Below are 21,743 nucleotides of genomic sequence, written 5' to 3' on the forward strand. Positions count from 1 at the left end.
GCTCCCGACAAGGGACTTGAGAAAGTTGTTTCTAATTTTATGTACAGTGATGGCATGTAAATCGGTTGTAGTCCTATGCAGCCTTCGAAATGCATGCAGTTGGAATGGAAATTGTTCGAGGGGACGAGCGGTCCCTCATGCGTCTTGGATACTATTGAGAGAAGTGAGATCGGTCTGCAGACTGAGGACAGTTGTAAGGTATTCGACTCCAGGCAGATCCAGATTCTTCAGCATCTGTGTAGAGATTCTGTCGGGGCCCAACGCCTTGGATGATTTGGCGCCACGGATAACATTCGTAGCTTCGTGCACGGTAATTTACGATGGATGGCTTCCCTTCTAGCTTTCTAGAAAATACCTCACAAGTATCCTTAGCAAGCAAATAAAAAACCTAATTTTCACTGGAAGTCATTCGCGTACTTTTGCTTGCAAATTTTTTAAAGAGATTGCTTTTACGCTCCCGCAAATTTTTACTGGAAAAGTACGCGAACAGACCTATCATCTAATGTCCTTGCCAGATTTCGAACCAAAGCTTTCGGCTATACAGGAGGTTATGTACACATCTGCGCAAAGGTGGCTGCCAAGGAGGATTTAAAAAGGTGGTCTCACCCAAACAGCCGTGAACAGCCGACCAAGTTTGACGGTATTATGATGTCAAATGTTTTGTTTGCATTTTCTTTATTTTTATCTTCTTTCTTGCATATTCTCTGCTCATGTACGCACACGTATGCACACACGCACACAAATTTGCTTGCATGTGTTGGCAAAACGTCGATCAGCTTGATGGCAAGGTGGCGGATTGCACCATATGATTTGTGGTTGTTGTACAAAGCGGCTAGCGTAAAGCACAAATACTTGATATTGATGTAGGTCGTTGGGGATTGCAATAGTTCAGATTTAGATATAGCTCCCGATTTGACTTCTTGAGCCCCTGGAAGCCTCAATGTTCATCCGATTCGGCTGAAATTTTGCTCATAGCGTTCAGTTGTGACTTCCAACAACTGTGCAAAGTACTGTTCATATCGGTCTATAACCTGATATAGCTCCCATATAAACCGCTTTCCCGATTTGACTTCTTGAGCCCTTACAAGCCGCAATTTTTGTCCGATTTGGCCGATTTTGCACATAGTGTTCTGTTATGACTCTTAACAACTGTGCCAAGTATGGTCCGAATCGGTCTATAACCAGATGTAGCTACCATATTTTAGCAGAATCCATAGCGGTTCGTTCCCAAAATTCGATCCGGCTGAACTTAGCACGCTTTTACTTGTTTGCTATATGGTTATAGCTTTTTTTACATTTTTGTTTTTATTTATTTACTCAATTTTATTTTTTTCAGCTTAGAGTTTTATTAATTATATTAATATATTTTTCAACTTTTTTAAAATATTTCTGAAAAACATGACAGCATAAAAATGGTGTGGTGTATTGGTTACAAATAATCAAAGAACTATAATAGGGGGTTTTTTGAGTTTTTCTCGGTAATTTGTTTTAGTGGCGAACTGGATTTCTAAAACATCAATCACCGATGACAAAATTGGTGGTAAGCAAATGCTGCTGTCTTAACAACTTGTTTTTCTTGTTATTGTGTTAAACAAACCAAAAAAAGAGAAGAGGATATATAATTAACAAATGACTCAACGGCATCAACATTGAGATTGAATATAAAAGAAACAACCCATAAAGGCGTGACTCATTTTTGTGTGTTTTAAAAATAAACAACAAAAATAAACCAAAACTTTTTGGTAGAAAAAATAAAAACAAAAAATATTTAAAACACTGCTTCTTAACTTAACAAACTAAAAAAGAAAAAACAACAACAACATAGCAATTTAATTCAAAAAGAAAAGAAAAAAAACTAAAGATACTTATTAACAAAAACAAAATGGCAACCATCACAAAAAAAACAGTATGAAAAAAATAAAACAAAAAATAAAACTTGTATTTGGCATTACATCTCTTTAACCAAACAAAATGCACCATTGTTTCATTTTTATTTGAGAGAAAAAAGCGATATAACTAAAAAATTTTAAACTTATTAGACTCTAAACAAAACCATAAACGAAGAAAACTCATTAAATATGTGAATGAAAGTAAAAACCAAAAACAATATTTGAAAAGGCTTGCTTTAATCATTATTCAAGAAAATTTCTTATACATACATGAGGATAGAAAGAAAACATAAACCCAGACACAAAAGAAACTTATTAAATTTTTTATTAAATTTAAATTTTTTGTATACATCTGCCATCCCTCCCTCCCTACCAGCCTTTTTCTTAAAAAACGGTTAATAGTTGTTTGTTTAAAAGAGGTTCGTTTTTACCCATCATACAAACTCGTAAAATTTTTACAACAGCTACAATTCTTTCTTATTATAAACATGCATGTAAGCTTAAGGCTTTAAAAGAATAGAAAATAGGATATCTAAATCACCCCAAAAAAAAGTGTTTTTTAAACACATTATTAAAAAATATTACTATATTTTAAAAGTTTATATAAAAAAACGTATTATTATTACTATACATACATCATCTACTTATATTGTTTGCAAAATTTTCTTTCCCATTTATCTACATCTACGAGTTTATAGATATATATGCCTTTATTTAAGTATCCTTATCCAATGCATTCATTTTTTAACCTCATATGCTATTGCTTTAAACATAGAACCTAAAAAACCAACACCCCTTCTAAAGGCTTATGAGGGGGGCGTTGAAAATTCAAAAAAAAAAAAAAACAATTCAAACACTAATGCGCCTCATCTTGAGATCATTCATTATAAAATTGAAGTTATTATAAATAATCTATATATATAAAAAACTGAAAAAAGTAACCAACTATACAGCAACAGCATGATGGATTAAGAAAAAACAAAATAACTTTACTTTAAAGAACACTACAAGAAACAAATTATAAAAATTATATATAAAAAATATATATACTTTATTAAAATAAAGAAAAAACTCTTTCTTTCATCTGTCCATTTTCTAACAATGGTCCTGTTCAAGGCGGATATAAAAAGGTGGTCTCACGCGAACCGCTGTTAACAGCCGGCCAGGTTTAACGGCATTAAGTTGTCAGATTTTTGTTTGCATTCTGTTTGTTGTTATTTTCTTCCTCGCATATTCACTGCTCATGTACGCACACGCATGCACACAATGCAAATTGCAAATTTTGCCCATGAACATTCCACTAAGGTACATGGGCAAACTTCTCACATATCAATGAGTGCAGTCCGATTCAAGTTTAAAGCTCAATGATAAGAGCCCTCCTTTTTACAGCCGCGTCCAAACGGCGCGCCGCAGTGCGACACCTCTTTGGAGAGAAGTTTTACACGGCATAGTACCTCACAATAAGCACTTATGCGTGCATGTCAGAAAATTGTGTAAGTTACACTACAAATGCACGCACACACCTGACGGAATAGGTTAACCAACTGTCAACTTTGAATGTGTTTCACAGCGCAAAAGATATGAATTGAATATACTTACTGTTCAAAATTCTTTTGCAGTCCGTAAATTAGAGACATTTTTTATTAAAATCATATTAAACCACATCATTGAAAATTTTGGAAATTACATATGTAAATAAGCTGATTTTTAACAATTCGTGCGCAGCAAAAGACACATGCTATGTAACTCAACTCAAAGAACGCATGAGGGCGCATTTGATTACTTAAGCATGCGGATTTAAAAGGCGGATTTAAAAAGGCGGTCTCACGCATGACATAATGACCAGGTAGCGTACCGTAAACAGCTGAGTAAATTTTTTTTCTCGCGAAGTCCACTATCTGTTTTGATTGTGTGTGTGTAGTATAGTTAAGAACCATAGCACACAAACAAACAACGAAAAATAGCGCGAAATAGTAATATTCACAAAATCAGAGTTGCACTAATCACAGATTTTGACAGGTAGTTGCATACAATATTTTGTTGTTGGTCAACTGCCACTGCCTGAACATGAATATATCTTGATTCTCAGCGAAAATGCCTAATAAATTATTGCGAAATGCGGCGGACTCTTTTCTTTGTCAAAACAAAAACTCTAACAACATAACACAACCAAGACAAAAATATTGAAACAGAGTTGATTCGGCCCATTTCGTAAGCATTAAATTAAAATTTTGCGAAATTTATCCTGATGCAGCAACATGGCATCCGTTATCGAATAATTCTATTCGAATAGAAATGTGGGAGTTTTTATCCGCAGCTATTTATCTATCGTAAACAACCGTATTTTGATTAATTAATCCATAATTACAATATTTTTACATATTGAGAAAGCAAGTGATCAAATTGTCTTCAAACATGACAAAGGAAAAAAATGTGTCATTTTACTGCTGAATTTTTAGCGGCAGAATATTACAATTACACATTTTACTTTGGCTGAAGAAACACCGTTGGCTGTGAATGCGGCGACACAAGCTTTATATGTTTTAGCCATTTTTCATATAAAGCTACAATTTATCGTGAAATACCAATAAAGTGTTAAAAGAAACACTGGCACATTGTTTAAAATGTGTTTTTATTTATTTTGTTACTAGTAATAAATTTTTTAAACTACCTCCATTTGCTTTGTTTGAGATGGTAAAATATGCTCGGCAGATCGATTTTTTCTTCTAAGAAATCGATAACTTTTTGATAAATTACGTTAGTAAGCCGTAATCCAATTAGTATTTACGAAACGGAAGTAATTGTGGAACAAAAACTGGCTCGATAACTAACTAAATCCAAGAGCGCATCCTGTCCGTTTAAACGTTTTTTGGGATTTAAGTGACATACACAAGTGTACATGCGTATACATGAATGTGCATATCACACACATCTATACGTAATTCTTGAAAACAATTGCATATTTTAGTACTTTTATCGATTATTCAGCCATCATATCGGGTTTATTTGGGATTTAAAAAAAAAAATTCTGTAAAAAATGCGATTTATTTTTGTATGGTAAAACCTGCAAAAAAACACAGGATTTAGAACTTAAATCTCGAAAAGATCCGGATTTAATGGCCAACGTAAACCTACTTTTAGACCACTTAATTTTGTTGGCAGGAGCGTAGCTTATGAATGTTTTGGTCCAGTGAAATCACGCTTGAACACGGTAAAAGGGAATCTGAGTCACTCTTTTTTTAACTTGTCGGCATCTTTTTGGCTAAGGGATCCAGGTTATTTACAACTAAATCCAATGATCACTCATTAAAATTACCGGGGACGAAGTTATTTATGGCATCTGCAAGCCCAGGGCCTGAAAAGCGATGGGTTCAAATGTAAAGCGATTGGCCACACCCAGTTTCATTCAATAAAAGTGTTTTGAACATTCAAGTACTAAGTAAATGGTAAAAGCATGGAATTTAGAATAGAAATGAAAATTTGTACAACTAATTTGCCCCTTATGGCTGGTACTATGTTCGTTTTTCACAAAATTTTTTCGTGCTTACTTTTTTTAGGTAATAGATTTTGAAGCAAAAAAACTTGCTGATTTCATTCAGAAGGACATTCTCTCATTACTTATGAAAACATTTTCTTACACGTATTATGTTTTCATTGAGATTTTTGGAGTGTTTCAAAAAAGTACCCGTGAAAAATATGAATGTTCAACTGTGAAAAACAAATATAGTACCAGCCTTTAGCAAATAAAGTTGGGTTGCTATTCATAATCGACCCATGAAACTGATAAAAATTTCTAACTTGATACTAATTTTTATTTCATGGTTTTATCTCTTGGCAACGTAAATTAGTTGAGTTGCAATCCATAATGCATCCACAAATGCCTACTCGGATGTTGATAATGTTTTTATGGCGAGAGTAACAACATATTCAATTTTGAGGCATGGACACTCTCATTTTATGTGATGTATGGAATATTTGGGCATAGTAGTTCCGCTGTTGAATAAGGGGAAATCTTACAGACCGATTTCAGTTTCCTTTCTTTCTAGTAGAAAATATATTTAAGGCGGATATAATTTTTTCAATGATTTTACCTTCATTGAAATGCCAAATTGGAAGGTAATATTAAATTTTAGTTTTGCGATTCTGTTCTGATTTAAAATTCGCGTCATCAAACAGTTCCATATCCTAAAACAAGAAAACAGCTGAGTTCTGATGCGTTTCAATGTTTGGCAGCTCATACGTAAGTAATAACGGCCTCATTCACAAAACTTATATCCCGTTTACACTGCTCTTTAAATCCGGATTAAATGACTCGATCATCTGCTTTCCCCTTATAAAATCAGCTGACGAGAGCTTTAAATCAGGATTTAATAAGCAATGTAAACGGGATTTTAATGAAGATTTGAAATAGGTTTATTGAACAGATTTTCTTCACAGAACTGTCAAATAAACCTATTTCAAATCTTCTTTTCTTTCTGAATAAGACTGTAATGGTTATGCTATTATTTGTATATCATTAAAAACTAAAATTTGCAATTCTATTTTTTTTCATTTTATGTTGAATTTCAGTCATATTGGTATTCAAGAGTTCACATGCTATTAAAGGATGTTATGAATCGAACCGTAATTAGCATAATTGAATAAGAACTCCAACTTCAGAGTGCAAAAGAAATAAGGTTGGATAGGAGTTATCTCAAAACATTGGTCCATTAAGCCCTTTGAAAACCATCCAAGGGGTGTTCCTCTCAATCGGAAGGGTTTTTTCCCCTATTCATGATCGAGTCAGTCAATTAAGATCATTGTGGTAAGTTTTACTTGTTTTGCAGAGATACCATATCAATTAAGTACACAATTAGATGGTAGATGTCAATCTGCTTTTCACGATATATCTAGTCGTTGGTGAATTGACCGATAGCGCACAATTGCTTTGAAGACTCAATCGCTTATATACAATATGCCCGTGGTGGGGTATATTTGTATTTTTTTGTAGATGGAAACTCTTGTGTACTGTTGATTGAAACGTCAGTGAGTATGAGTTTTCTAGCCATTCCGTCTAGGAGTGTGCACTCATCAGTAGGGTCGGAGATGCTCTTCTTCTTTCTGTTTTTCTCCGCCTTCTTTATCTCTTCTACCTTCTTCTAGGGCGAACTCAATAGATCTAAGGTCTCCGAGTGAGACCCTTAACCTAACCTAGACCACCATTCTCAAATATTTGTGGAAATTCTTTCTTGCCGGATATCAATGAACTACTCTTTGTACTTAGTTAAATGCATCAACTTTCATAACCTTTTCAAACTTGCTAACCTTTCGAAAGTCTCAACAGCGCGTTGGAAGCGTACGAATTTTAAGCATAAAGGGCAAAAAGGATAAGCTCTGCCTTCTCCAAGGTTATGACGAACATGGTTAACCACCTTCTTGTGAGGTACTTAAGAGTTCAACAAACTTCAGTAAAGGAAAATTATTTGTTCCGGCCAAACTTTAAGCGCTTTTATTGGACCCTCCACTAATTTCGTCATTCTGTTCGTAACTCCTCGAAATATTCATCTAAAACCCCATAAAGTATATATATTCTTGATCGTTATAACATTTTAATTTGCACAAATGCTTCTTACTAGAGCAGGTCAGATGGGATTGTAATTGGGCCAAATCGGTCTATGTTTTGATATAGCTGCCATATAAACCGGTCTTGGGTCTTGACTTGTTGAGCCTCTAGAGGTCGTAATTATCGTCCGATTTGACTGAAATTTTGCACGTGGTGTTTTGGTATCATTTTCAACAACTGTGCTAAGTATGGTATATAAACCAATCGGGGATCTTGACTTCTTGAGCCTCTAGAGGACGTAATTCTCATACAATTTGGCAGACATTTTTTACAACGGGTTCTCTCATGACTTTCAACATACGTGTCTAATATGGTTTGAATCGATCAATAACTTGATACAGCTCCAATATAAACCTATCTTGAGCTCCTACAAGGGGCAATTCTTATCCGAATGAACTGAAATATTACACAATGACTTTTTCGGCATTCATTTATGGTCCGAATCCGACTATAGCTTGATATAGCTCCAATAGCATAACAGTTCTTATTCAATATTCTTTGTTTGCCTAAAAAGAGATACCGTGCATAGAACTCGACAAGTGCGATCCGTGGTGGAGGGTTTATAAGATTCGAACTTTCCTCGCTTTTATTTGTTTTTTTTTTCTTTTCTTTAGTGGTTTAAAATTTGTACATATAGAAAAAAAAGAAATTTTCTCATCACCTTTTTTTTAAAGATTTTTTTAAATAATTTTTGAATATTTTCTTTTTCTATTGCAGTTAAATCTTATGAAACTATTTGGGCCTTAACTGCATGACATGTTTATAAAAGAGAATATACTAAAATCCCTCCCATAAGCCTATATATATACGCAAATATATGAGTGTATATCACTCCTCCCTTTGTTACTTTTTAGTTGTATTCTTTTTTACAATCACTTACAATTTTTTTTTATTTATAGCAAACAAAAAAATACTTAAACATTTACACCACTAAAGCTGCAAGCACAGATTTTCGAAAAAATTATACAAAAATTAAATTTTTAAAATCTTAAACAAAAAATTAAAAAAAAAATGCAAAATAAACTGTGGATAGGCAGATTCTAATCTAAAAATCTGTCAAATAAAGAATTATTTGATCAAAAAGAAGGTAACTAACAAACTTACACACACTTACAGCGGTCAAAAAAAGTATTCATCATTAACAAAATTGATAATAAATTCACTTATTTTGGGTAATTGAAGAAAATTTAAAGTAAACAAATAATGCAGTTTTATGCAATAGTTTATTTTTCGTAATATGTTTTAAAATAAATTCAAAAAATAAATTTAATTAGCGCAAAAAATGCAATTTTATATAATAACACCAAAAACAGAACAAAAAAAGTATTCATCATTGATGTGCTATCATCAAAGTCAAATTCAAATATTATTTGGGAATCCCCCTTTTCTGTTTTATTTAGTAAAGGAGGCTTTGCCCTTGACAGCAAATATTTAATTTCATTGAAAATATAGTTTTTGTCAAAATGGGTCGTAAGCAAAACGAGGTTTCTGATGAGGTAAAAGTTTTGATAATAAAACACCACAGGAATGGTTTAACTCAAAAAACTATCAGTGAAATATTAAATAGACCACGATCTACTATACAATCCATCATCAGAAAGTGGACAGAAACGAAAACTGTTGACAATAAACCAAGATCTGGTCGACCAAAAGCACTTTCAGTTGGAGATGTGCGTTGGCTAGTGCGGCAAGTTCAGAAAACTCCGAAGACAAATGCGACCATTCTTCGTAAAAACACTATGGAATATTTAGGGAAGGAAGTTACTACACAAACAATTCGAAATATGTACACTCAAAAGGCATAGTTACAGAGGAAGAACTGCACGTAAGAAGCCCTTTATAAATAAAATAAACCGAGTGAAAAGGCTAAACTTCGCAAAAATGTATGTAAAACAGCCCGAATCATTTTGGAAAACAGTCATTTTTGCAGACGAGAGCAAGTTTAATCTTTTTGGGTGCGATGGAAAGGTCATAGTGTACAGAAAACCAAATACAGAGCTTGAAGAACGAAACACAGTTGCTACTGTAAAACATGGTGGAGGTGGTTTAATGGTTTGGGGGTGTATGGCGGCTTCAGGAGCGGGAAATCTTGAAATTATTAATGGAGTAATGGATCATAAGTATTACATTGACATTTTAAAGAGGAATTTAAAAGATAGTGCTGTAAAACTTGGGCTTGGTAATAACTTTCAATATTATCAAGATAATGACCCCAAACATTCTGCTTTAAATACCAAGATGTGGATGCTGTATAACTGCCCCAAAGTCATTAAAACTCCTCCTCAAAGTCCCGACTTGAACCCAATTGAACATCTTTGGGAACATCTCGAACGCAAATTGAGAACGCGCAATTTTTCGAGCAAGAGTCAAATGCAACAGGTGATAATGGAGGAATGGACTAATATAGACCAAAATATAACCGCTAAATTAGTCCAATCGATGTCAAACCGTTTAAAAGAAGTTATAAGACGCGGTGGTCGAATAACAAAGTATTATTTTTTTTAAATTATGTTATTTATTTTTTTGTTTTTTTGCAATGATGAATACTTTTTTTGTTTAATTTTTTGTGTTCAGCTGTAAAATGGCCCTTTTTGTTCCAATAAATACTATTTTTTTCTTTAAAAACAATGAAATTGTGTACATATACATCACACAAGCACTACTGCATCATTAGTTTAATATGTTTTTATTCCAATTGTCTTTTGTAGACTTATTAAAAAAAAAACATTGAATGATGAATACTTTTTTTGACCGCTGTAGCTATTCTTACTACTCCATTGCAGTGCTCGAAAATTGGGAAATATGCCAAGGATGGCCTGAAAAATATACACATAGATCAAGAAAAACTATCTAACGATTATATTCACGTTTTTTCTAATACAAAAAAACATAAACTTTGTAGTTTATAACATAACTTGATTCCCATAGATAAACAGCAAACTATTATTACTTTAAATGATTGAGAAGAAAAAATGAAAACCATAAGGAATAACACGACCTCGATACTCCCCCATTGACTAGAAATTTAAAGAAAATCGCAATTTAGAACAATGATGCTGATATGATATGAGAAAACCACAAATTAAGCGACTTGTGAACTATATATGCAAGTGTTATTTATTAAAAAAAATAAATAAAACATTAATAAAAGAATTAAAATTATGACATTAATAATAATATTGCAAACATATATAAATGAACAAATATGCATAAACCACATATTATTATTATTACTATTATTAAAAACTAAAAACTATTTATTATTATTAAATATTATAAAAAAACAAAGACAGTAACAAAACACTGACCGTATATATATAATTATTATTATGACTATTATCATTATTATTATTACCATATAAAAAAGAAACAAATATGATATAAATATTATTGTATTGAATATATAATACAATTATTATTGTTTATTGATGAAACAACAACAGAAATGAACCCAGCTAAACACCGCATTCTATACTATTAACAAAGTATAATATAATATATATATATATAAAACAAAAAGAGCGTAGAAACAAAACAGAAATGATAAAAATATGAAAAATAAAACTCTTTAAACGGAAATCTCTTATTAAACGCATTCGCAAAACATAAGAAACAAAAAATCTAAATAATAGAAGAAAAAAACCAAAAAAAAAAACTAAACCCGTAAATTTGAAATTGCATTTAATCGATACGACATGACAAGTTAAACTGCAATTTCACTATATACATACTAAGGAAACAACAACAACAACAAGAAAAAACCAATAAAACAAAACAACTTTAATGATAACATTATGAAGAAGACAAAAACAAAAAACCAAATTCATTAGTATTAACCATATAAAACATAATATAATGATTGAAAAAACAAAAAAAAAAAAAAACAATACAAAAATGCTAAATAATAATATAACGGAGAACAAGAAGAATCCCATATTTTGTTTTAGTTATAGAAATAAAAAGAGAAAAGGTAAAGAAATAACCAGTGAATATGCATTATGTTCGATCGGGCTGAACTTGGAATACCCACCACCTCGGATATACACATAGCCCATAAAGTCTGCGTTCACCTGACAAACTTTTATGATTGGTTAAAGAACACAAAATAAAATTATACATAAATCAAATCAACTCTTTTACATACATACATAAATTTTTTCTTCATATTCCTAACATTAAAAAATAAAAACAAAATTCTAAGTTTGGTTAAGCGCTTTCACTCTAGAGCGATTTAAATATGATAACAATTAAATATAAGTACCACAAAGTCTGCGTTCAGTAATTAAAAATAAACAAAAGAGTTATTTAAACATAAAATAAAAACATATTCCTTATATTTGGTAGGATAGCCACGTTGTTTTAAGACTGCACTTAGTCTATTTGGCATGGAGTTTACCAACTTCTCTGTTTCCTCAGATGTTATTTTCCATTCTGCCTGCATGACACTTCGTAACATCTCGTTGCTGGTTATAACGAGCTGTTTTAAGCTACTTTGGAGTGTTATATAGAAGCCAAAGCCTAACAACCTTCGATGTATGCTTTGGATCGTTATCTTGTTGGAACCAAAATGTCATTGCAAACCCTAGTTTAGCAGCAGTTGGTTTCAAATTTTTTTTCAAAATATTGAGATAACCCCATTTATCCATTTTGAACTTAATAAATTCTAATTGACCCACTCCACTAGCAACCATACACCCCCACATCATAACTCCACCACCACCGTGCTTCACCGTTCCAACTAAATTTTTTTTTTCCAGCTCAGTCCCGGACTTGCGCCACACTATTTGCCGAGCATTAATGCCAAAAATACAGAATTTGCTCTCGTCGGAGAAAATAATTTATTTCCAGAATTCAGGAGGCTTATTGATGAAAGTATTAGCGAATGCAATACGTTCTTCCAACTGTTCCACCAATATTTCTAAAGCTTTGTCCTTCTTTCCACAATTTAATAATTATTTTTGTTTCGGATATGCATTTTTCCTTTCCTTTAGTTTCTATGTTTCCAAATTTATTAATTTAAAAAAAAACACTATCTAACTAACAATTGTTATGATAATGAGCTGAAACTGATCAAAAATAAGAACAAGCTTCATAAAAAGGAACGGTACTTTCGAAGTAAACAAAGTGAACGCAGACTTTTTGGTTGTCATAATTTCTACGTATGAGACAAAAGTACCGTTAGAACAAAAAGCAAAAGCGAACTTGTATTTTTGTTTTTGTTTTCTAATTTAAGAAATATAAAGAAACAACATATACAACAAAACTTAACTTTATTTATTTTTTTATGTTGTTTTTTAATCATTAACAAAGAAATTGTCACATGAACGCAGACTTTATGGACTATGTGTATTAGGGCGGGCTTATTTTTTATTTTCAAATCGTATAGCAAAAACGTTAACTACTCTAAGAAAAATGGTGCGCATAAAATAAAGTAAGAAACTTAGTTCAAATTAGTTTGTTAATTTTAATCTAATTTGGTTAAATTTTGATAAAAACAAAGAAATACTGGACGGAAAATAGTTTACGCATTTCCCAAATTTGAGTAGTATTGTATAAATTTAATTCAAATATAAGTTTTAAACATGCGTTGACAGATTTTTTAATAGAGATGATTAAATCCATTAACTTCTCAGTCATACAAGCCTAGCCTCAATGCAATTAAAAAGGTGCGTTTTAAAGTTGTTTGTCAGTCATGCAATTATCACTTAGAATATCATAATATAAACACTTTTGTAATAGGATAATCAGCTTTAACTGAACATGGTTAAGCCAAGCCATCAGCCGACATACAATTTTTTTTAATTTTTGGCATTACTTGGCATTGAAGGCTGTTCTCTATTTACATTCATTCTTTGTTTACGTTTTCTCCTATTTGATGACATTTTCAATCAGAAGATTTGACATCCTAATTGATATTCATGGGGCCTTTCCACGTTATGTTTTAGCAAGTGACCTAACCTTCTATTAGCGAATCCTGTAGGATAATAGATTTATGTTGGAAACCCATAATTAAAATGCCCTTAGAAACCTAATGGTTTATGACTAGAGATGGGTTTCTACCTGGTAATACTCAACGCTTGGGTATTTGTTGAGTAAATACCCAATAAATACCTTTTTTGGGTATTTATAATTTTGCATATATCTTGGGTATAAAAACATTTTCTAAACAATTTTTGATGATTTCGTATTCTTTTATATAAACCGGACCTTCTTATAAAGTCGGATTTTAGTTATATATACCCGCTATATAGACCGATCTCCAGTTTTAAAGTCATGAGGCAATAAATTGGTAAGTTTTCATCCGATTTCCATGAAATTTGGCACAGTGAGTTCTGGTAGACCCCTATTCATTTCTGTTAAGTGCGGTTCAGATCGAACTATATTTGGATATAGCTGCCCTTACACCGACCACCCGATGTCCCGATATAGGGTATTGAGGCCATAAAAGATCCATTTATTACCCGAATGAAATTTGGCACAGTGTGTTCTGGTAGACTCTTACCCATTCCTGTCACATGTGGTACAGATCGGACCATATTTGGATATAGCTGCCATATATACCGATCACCCGATATTTCAATCAAATTTGGCAAGACGAGTTTCGGTACCCCTCTAAACATTTTTCTTGAATATCGTCTAGATCGGACCATATTTGCATATAGCTGCCTTATAGACCGATCTCCCGATATTGAGTATTGAGCCCATAAAACGATAATTTTTCATCCGATTTTGGTGAAATTTGAAACAGTGCGTTTTGGCACCGGAAGTACAGGTTTATATACAAAGAATACGAAATCATCAAAAATTATTTGAAACATGTTTATGTAGCCAAGATATCTGCGAAATTATAAATACCCAGCTTTTGGGTGTAAATACCCGGATATTTACCAAATTTACCGGGCAAACACCTTTTGGGTACTACCCATCGTCCATCTCTATTTATGACTGATACAAATTATTATTTAAATTGCAAAATCAACCTTTAATATTTGTTTCTGTCTATGGGACAATCTTCATGTTTAACTGTGCTGTGTGTGCATACAATTCGAGCGACAATTTTTCCTGGTATGTTTTCGAGACGGGGCGCTTGCATTCAATGCAACAAATATAAAAAATAATAATAAAAAATATGCCTATGCCATTGAAAATCATGCACCATCCAGAGCAAAACGCATTTCACGTATGCCACCAATGAACAGGCCTTGTGTAATAAAACATTAACAACACAGGCAACAGCTGAAAATTACGCAAACAACATCCCGAATACCGCGTCGCACGCAAGCTCAGTGTGATGTACGTATTCTGTGAACTAAGTCGTGATATGGATATGGAGCTAATAATTCGTATTAAATAAAAAAATCAATTACCATCGCATAAAAAAATGTGAACAATTATGATATAATCACCGTTTTGTTAGTGCAAATGCATGCACAAGCATGAAAAATTATATTGCTGTCGCAGACAAAGATGCCTGGTGAAAATATTTTTATACAAGGCAAATTTGGTGAGGAATGAATTCCATCTCTTGTTCCTGTGGAAATAATGTTTCTCTTTTTCTACTCTGAATAAAATTGTGGGAAGAAATTTAAGATACCATACCATAATAGAAGTCATTGTGTAAAATTTCAGCCAATTCGGAATTCGGATAGACCGATTCATCCCATATTTGACTCGTATGCTGAAGTGCAGGTCACGGAGGAAGCCGATGTACAAAATTTCAGCCAAATCGGATAAGAATTGCGCTCTCTAGAGAATCAAGAAGCCAAGATCTCAGATAGGCTTATATGACAGCTATATCAGATTATAAACCGATTTAGACCATACATGGCATAGTTGTTGCTAGACAAATCAAAAAACTACGCAAAATTTCAGCCAAATCGGATAATAATTGCGTCCTCTATAGGCTCAAGAAGTCAAGATCCCGGATGGGCTTATATGACAGCAATATCAGGTTATAAACCATCCTTAGCGCAGTTGTTGGAAGTCATCACAATACACCTCATGCATCAGCCAAATCGGATAAGAAGATTATAAGGCAGCTATATCAAAACATCGACCAACCGACCTACACTATCAAGAAGTATTTGTGCAAAATTTAATTAACCTCCAGATGGCGATCGAAGAAAGATCGGATTGTCACATAGTACATCATGTCGCCAATGCTATTCCGAAGAACAAACACATGATCGAAATCCGCATTCCGCGCTATGTCCCTGACTCGCTTAGACTGAAGATAATCCTTAACGCCGCGCACAAGTGCAAAGGTCTAAGATCAAGTATCGCATTCAGTGCTGCCCTCGAAGCACTCCTCCTCGCCCCCGATATCAGATATTGATAATTGCAACTTTCGATATTTCTAATAATTAATATCGATAGTATCGATACAATCGTTAATTTTATATCACCTATATTAAAATGAGAAGTAAAAATCAGGATATCGGTTTATATAGAAGCAATATCAATGCATAGACCGATTAAAACCAAATTTACAAAAGTCAGTTGCAAATGACGAGAGAAATCATTGTACGAATTTTAGCCTAATCGGATGAAAATTGCGCCATCTATTGGCCTAAGAATTAAAATCGGAAGATTTAATAAAAAAGCTTTATTAGGTTATGGGCCAATTCGAACGATACTTGAAATTCTCAATTAGAAGGACAATTGAAAAATGTATGACTGGGATACACTGCTGTTATATAACAGAACTTTCAAAATTCAGTTGCGGGACCACTCTGACCAAATGCCAGGCATTGAGAACAGTAGGAGTAAAATAAAGCCATTGGAGAGGTACTGAAGATTCAGTTCAACCAAATAGTTCCCTATCAACCTACATATTTTGGTTTTGGTTGTTTCTCATCTTGCAAACCACAACGAATGGCCTTTCTACTATAATTTTACGGTTGAAAATCGCATCTCTTCGGTGACTGATATCACTTTTCCTCCCAGCTCGAGTGACCAATGGCGGCACACTGCTTCAGTGCTTATGTTTGTTGAACACACTTTTGGCTTGAGTTCAGTTCAGCTCTTTGATTTAGGGCCATTAGAATTCAATTTTCTCAGAGACTTAAATCAGAGTGGCGGTGGTTGTTGTTATAGCAGTGTGCTGTACACTGAGGTGAGGACTTCATTAAATCAATCTGGTACGTACAACCGGCAGCCATGGGATTGAAGAGGCTGGGGTACTTCACTGAAGTGGCGGTTGATGTATTCTCTGAAACATTTCTATCAGCATCGCTGTTCTCCTGAGTGATAAACGTCCGTGTCTCAAAGGCTATGAAGCCGGCTGGTCTATTATAGTTAGAATTATGGGGAGGTGGTATGATTGCCGTGAAATTATGGGTTAAACTAGCAGCTAAGTACAACTAAGGCATCAGGTGCCGATGGCTTGCCACCTAATAAGCTGATAAGGCACATTTGTTTGCCGTTGAACACAATCAATCAGCTTTTAAACACACGCAGAAGAGTTGACTCTACAGGGAATAAGGAATTTATCGAAATTTTATTGCAAAATGTTGTTTATTATAGCTTTTTATTATTTCTGCTTTATTATCTTGATTTCTTGCCATTTAAAATGCAAACCAACTTGTGACAATAAAATAAATATTAATAAAATATACAATTTTGCTCTAAGCCGTGTGAAAGATTAGAAGGATTCGCAGTTGGATATAATATTGGTTTATAAAAAATTCCATAGCCGTCCGTAGAAGAACAGCTCTAGTCTTGTCGTCTAAACAAAAGGCTCAATATTGAATTCAACTGCAGAACAAGGAGTAGTCAATTCAAATGCCTGCAGCACTGTGGGATGTAGCACACCAATTTTGCCTATGGCCACATTGTTAAGCATTATATGGGCACAACGACCAGGGAAATAAGAGAGATCTAAAATAATACAAAAACAAAAAAGGTTATACATATTTTATTACACTTTTTTTCAATTCATACCTTCTGCGGCTTGCAAATAGTAACCATTGCCAGCACTACTCGCCGATTTCCAGGGAACTTCCAACAATTGCATTACACGATCTAAGAGACCATGAACAACCTCAAAGCCAGCTGTCTTGTTGCAGTTTACAGCACACAATCTTCGTTCGTTGCGTGCACCCACCTCGGTATCATCATCGGCCACAACAACATCACTGATCTCGAAAAGTTTCAATGGCAAAGGCATTTTACGATTTGCCACTAACGTTTTCAAAAGTCCCGGCAGCAATGTAGTACGTACCACTTGAAATTCTAAAGTCTTGGGATTGGCAATGTGTACAGCTGGCATACTTTCTATTGTCTTGTTTAACTTGCGCGCTACATCATCGCGTGAACACAAGGTAAAGGTGAGAGCTTCAGTAAAACCAGCCTGAGCTACCTGTTCCCTCAATTGTTCGGTTAATTTATTCAAAGGATACTGCTTGGCGATATGCATGAAAGAGGGCAGAGATTTCCTAATGTTATTGTAACCATACGCAATGGCCACATCTTCGTAAACATCACAAGCGTGTATAACATCATGCCTTGTGGGTGGAATTTTAACAGTTATGGCATCTCCAGCGTTTTGACATTCGGCTTCCAAATACATGCGAGTTAACATATCAGCTATTTTTTCTGAAGACTCAGAAATTCCTATGGCAGCATTGGCTTTTTGAGCAGAAATGATTTCTTCACGCACTGCCAATTCGGGATAGGTCACCGTGGTTCCATCTGGTTGAATAACATCACAAGGTTCAACGCTGAATTTCTCCTTGCAGTGCGAAGAGAACATACACACAATTGTGTCCAATACCACCTTGGCTTTGGTTAAATCCGTGGCAGTGCATTCTATGAATATATTTTTGGTTTTCAGCGAAATCTTTGAATGATCACCATTTATGACGGGAGGTAAAGACAACACCACTCCATTGGCATCATAGATCACCGGGTAGACCGGTGAGTCTCGAATGATGGGTAGATATTGCTTGAGTTGAGCATGAGTCGAATAGAATTCCATTAGTTCGTGACCATTCATTGATTTGGTTTGATTTAAGGGTGTAAAATTGATATTTTCTGGAGTTCTGGCCTCGTAAGTGAAGGGACCTTGTACGGTGTCCAAATCGTGTGTACCAATTGCTACCAGAGTGCGTTTGCGACATATGTTTTGATGCAATTTATCCTGCAAATCAATGAACGAGTCATAGGCGGCTTGATTAAGGGTTATATTGCGTAAAACTGCCGCAACAGCATAAGGGCGAATCTGAGCAGTTTCGGGCAATATTTTCATCACTTGACGTTTGCCACCTACTGGTTCGACCATTTTGAATTTGGGTGGTTTTATTCTGCAATGAGATAATAAAAAAAATGTTTTATATAAAATTCAATAAAAAAATATTGGGAGGAAATTTCAGGAAAATTTTGTTTTTAGAGAAAATTTCATGGAAATTTTGTCTTTAGAGAAAATTTCATGAAAATTTTGTCTTTAGAGAAAATTTCATGGAAATTTTGTCTTTAGAGAAAATTTCATGGAAATTTTGTCTTTAGAGAAAATTTCATGGAAATTTTGTCTTTAGAGAAAATTTCATGGAAATTTTGTCTTTAGAGAAAATTTCATGGAAATTTTGTCTTTAGAGAAAATTTCATGGAAATTTTGTCTTTAGAGAAAATTTCATGGAAATTTTGTCTTTAGAGAAAATTTCATGGAAATTTTGTCTTTAGAGAAAATTTCACGGAAATTTTGTCTGTAGAGAAAATTTCACGGAAATTTTGTCTTTAGAGAAAATTTCACGGAAATTTTGTCTTTAGAGAAAATTTCACGGAAATTTTGTCTTTAGAGAAAATTTCATGGAAATTTTGTCTTTAGAGAAAATTTCATGGGAATTTTGTCTTTAGAGAAAATTTCATGGAAATTTTGTCTTTAGAGGAAATTACATGAAAATTTTGTCTTTAGAGAAAATTTCATGGAAATTTTGTTTTTAGAGAAAATTTTATGGAAATTTGTGTTTGTTTGTTTATTTGCTCAACTCGAAAGAGAAATTTTTACGTTGATTACAAGAACACATGCACGGACAAACAGATTCCAATTTACAAAGAAAATTAGTCACATTTGTATGTCAAACTTTAACACGTGAGCAAGCTTGTTCCGGTTCATAGAACCGATCGCCGCGGGAACGTTATTTGGCCTTTGGTCATTTAAAGGCTCCAATAACTCGCTTTGTCATATCGAGCATCATAGGTCCGGCCTCTCACTGAGACTCTCCACTCGATACCGCTGATTGTCCGCGACTGCAGTTACTGCTACTCCATATGGAACATTCCACAATCCGCAACCTGTGGACATCTCGTGATGACGATGAATACCAGCCGGCACGGAATAACTATGAGCATCACACAAGGTGGGACTTTGAACTTCAATCTGTATGGTGTTCTTCGTTATTACGAAAAGCTTAGCTGGGAGCTACCGGGTGCGTCCACAGATTGAGGATAGTGGAATGTTTCATACGGAGTAGCTGCAACTGCAGTCGCAGACAATCAGCGGTATTGAGTGGAGAGTCTCAGAGATAGGCCGGGTGACACCGGCTCTTGCATAAATATTGAGTACGATGCTCGACACGACAAGACGAGATATTGGCGTCTTTAAACAAAAAATGGCCATCATGTTCCCGCGGCGATCGCTTGTATAGACCGGAACGAGCATTCTCGCCTATAAAAGATTGACGAGGATCGCCATTTCCACATGCAAAGGTGGCTACGTTGTTGTTATTTTAGCAGTGTGTTGTACACTGAGGCGGCAGCCCTTGCCGATGAGCACTCTATAGGGCCAGTTCAGTGGGTAGTGGGATTGGAAATGTAAGGTTACCTTATGTTCTACTCTACTAGTATGCAAAAGCAATCAGTTTATGAAATAAAATTAGTTTGCCAACGTTTTACGATGAGCAAATTTAGCTTTTGGCTAAGGTTTACGGGGAAAATCACAAAAATTATAATTTTTGCATACCCCCTAAAATTTGATTTTTTTGCTATATTGTCCGTTAACTGCTATTATATCCAGCTTCAAATGTAATTCTCAAAGAAAAAGGCTATTAATAGTGGCCTTCCTTATTTTCACTACTTACTTGCCCTGAAACACCAACAGCCCAGTGACCAAACCCTCCATGCACAATAAATCATAACGATTGGCTGGAATGTCAATGCGATAGATTACTTCCTCGGATGCATCGGCAGCACCAGCAGCATCATCGCCTTGTTCTCGGGTTAACATTTGCTTCTCGGTGGTCACTTCATCCAATTCCAGGCCAAAAGCAAAACACAAAGTTTGGAATTCATCATCAGCTGAAGTGGCAAGTGGACATAAGTCAGCTAAAGGAATTTATACGCCGGGTGCATAATTGACGTTATACTCACTGTATTTTTTGTCCAAAGCCTGGAACAAAAGGTCACGTTTAACACCTATTGTTGGCATTTTCAATACCTATTTCGTTGTATTTAATTGATGAATTGTGTCCAAGATAAACCCTTTTTTCTGAGCAAAAGACCACGAATCTTCAATCGTACACGCGTTAAATTTGGTGACAGCTGTTTGACAGTTTCGATTTGTTTTAGTTTGGTTTGGTTAAGTGAAATGATAACACTAAAAAAGTTTGTTGATTGACTATAGAATACAACTCTGTATTATCATTTGGATATTAAGCTTATAACTTTTGAACCTTATAGTTTGTTAAAAAGTAATTAAACAAATATTTTAATTGAAAATAAACCCACAGGTTTTCAATAATTTGCTTTTCCCATTATATTTATAAATTTGCAGTAGTCAAAATGTAGCTGCCACCCATGTTTTGTAGTTTAAAAGACACTGGTAAATATGCAAACATGTAAATGCAATGTAGTTTGAAAGTTATTGATGTTCATGTTTTGAACAGAGTTGCAAAGAGTCGTATTCTGAGAATAATTATGCGTTGTACTATTTTAGTATATTTTAACTGCAAATAAATTTAAATAAAAATTTAAATGTATAACCAATATTTCGATATTACCTTTTCTTTGAATTAATATAAAAAACTATATATATATTTTTTAATATGGACGATACTTTAAGGATTTTCGTTGGAATCTTTAATTGGGAAGGCTGTGTAATATTAAAATTAGGTAGCAAGAGATTGGCAAAACGATTGAAAAGTATTTTTTTGTAATCATATTTGTATGTGAAGGTGGCGATCCTTGTCAAGCTCCATATGGAAGCAAGCTCGTTCCGGTCTATCGGACCGATTGTCGGCGGAACGTTATGGCCACTG

The 21,743-nt window shown here is 34.1% G+C and overlaps 1 protein-coding gene across 1 annotated transcript; it reads right to left on the minus strand.

The window, feature by feature from the left end:
• Positions 1-16,988: 16,988 nt before the first annotated feature.
• Positions 16,989-21,046, minus strand: LOC106089300 (phenylalanine--tRNA ligase beta subunit). The gene is made up of 4 exons (XM_013255121.2): positions 20,857-21,046; positions 20,568-20,784; positions 17,434-18,794; positions 16,989-17,370 (listed from the first exon to the last, which is right to left on the minus strand). Exons 1-4 carry the CDS (start codon positions 20,912-20,914, stop codon positions 17,219-17,221), a joined length of 1,788 nt encoding a protein of 595 aa, XP_013110575.1. The 5' UTR covers positions 20,915-21,046; the 3' UTR covers positions 16,989-17,218.
• Positions 21,047-21,743: the final 697 nt, after the last annotated feature.

The sequence above is a fragment of the Stomoxys calcitrans genome, chromosome 2 (genome assembly GCF_963082655.1).
Source record: "Stomoxys calcitrans chromosome 2, idStoCalc2.1, whole genome shotgun sequence".
Lineage (NCBI taxonomy): Eukaryota > Metazoa > Arthropoda > Insecta > Diptera > Muscidae > Stomoxys > Stomoxys calcitrans.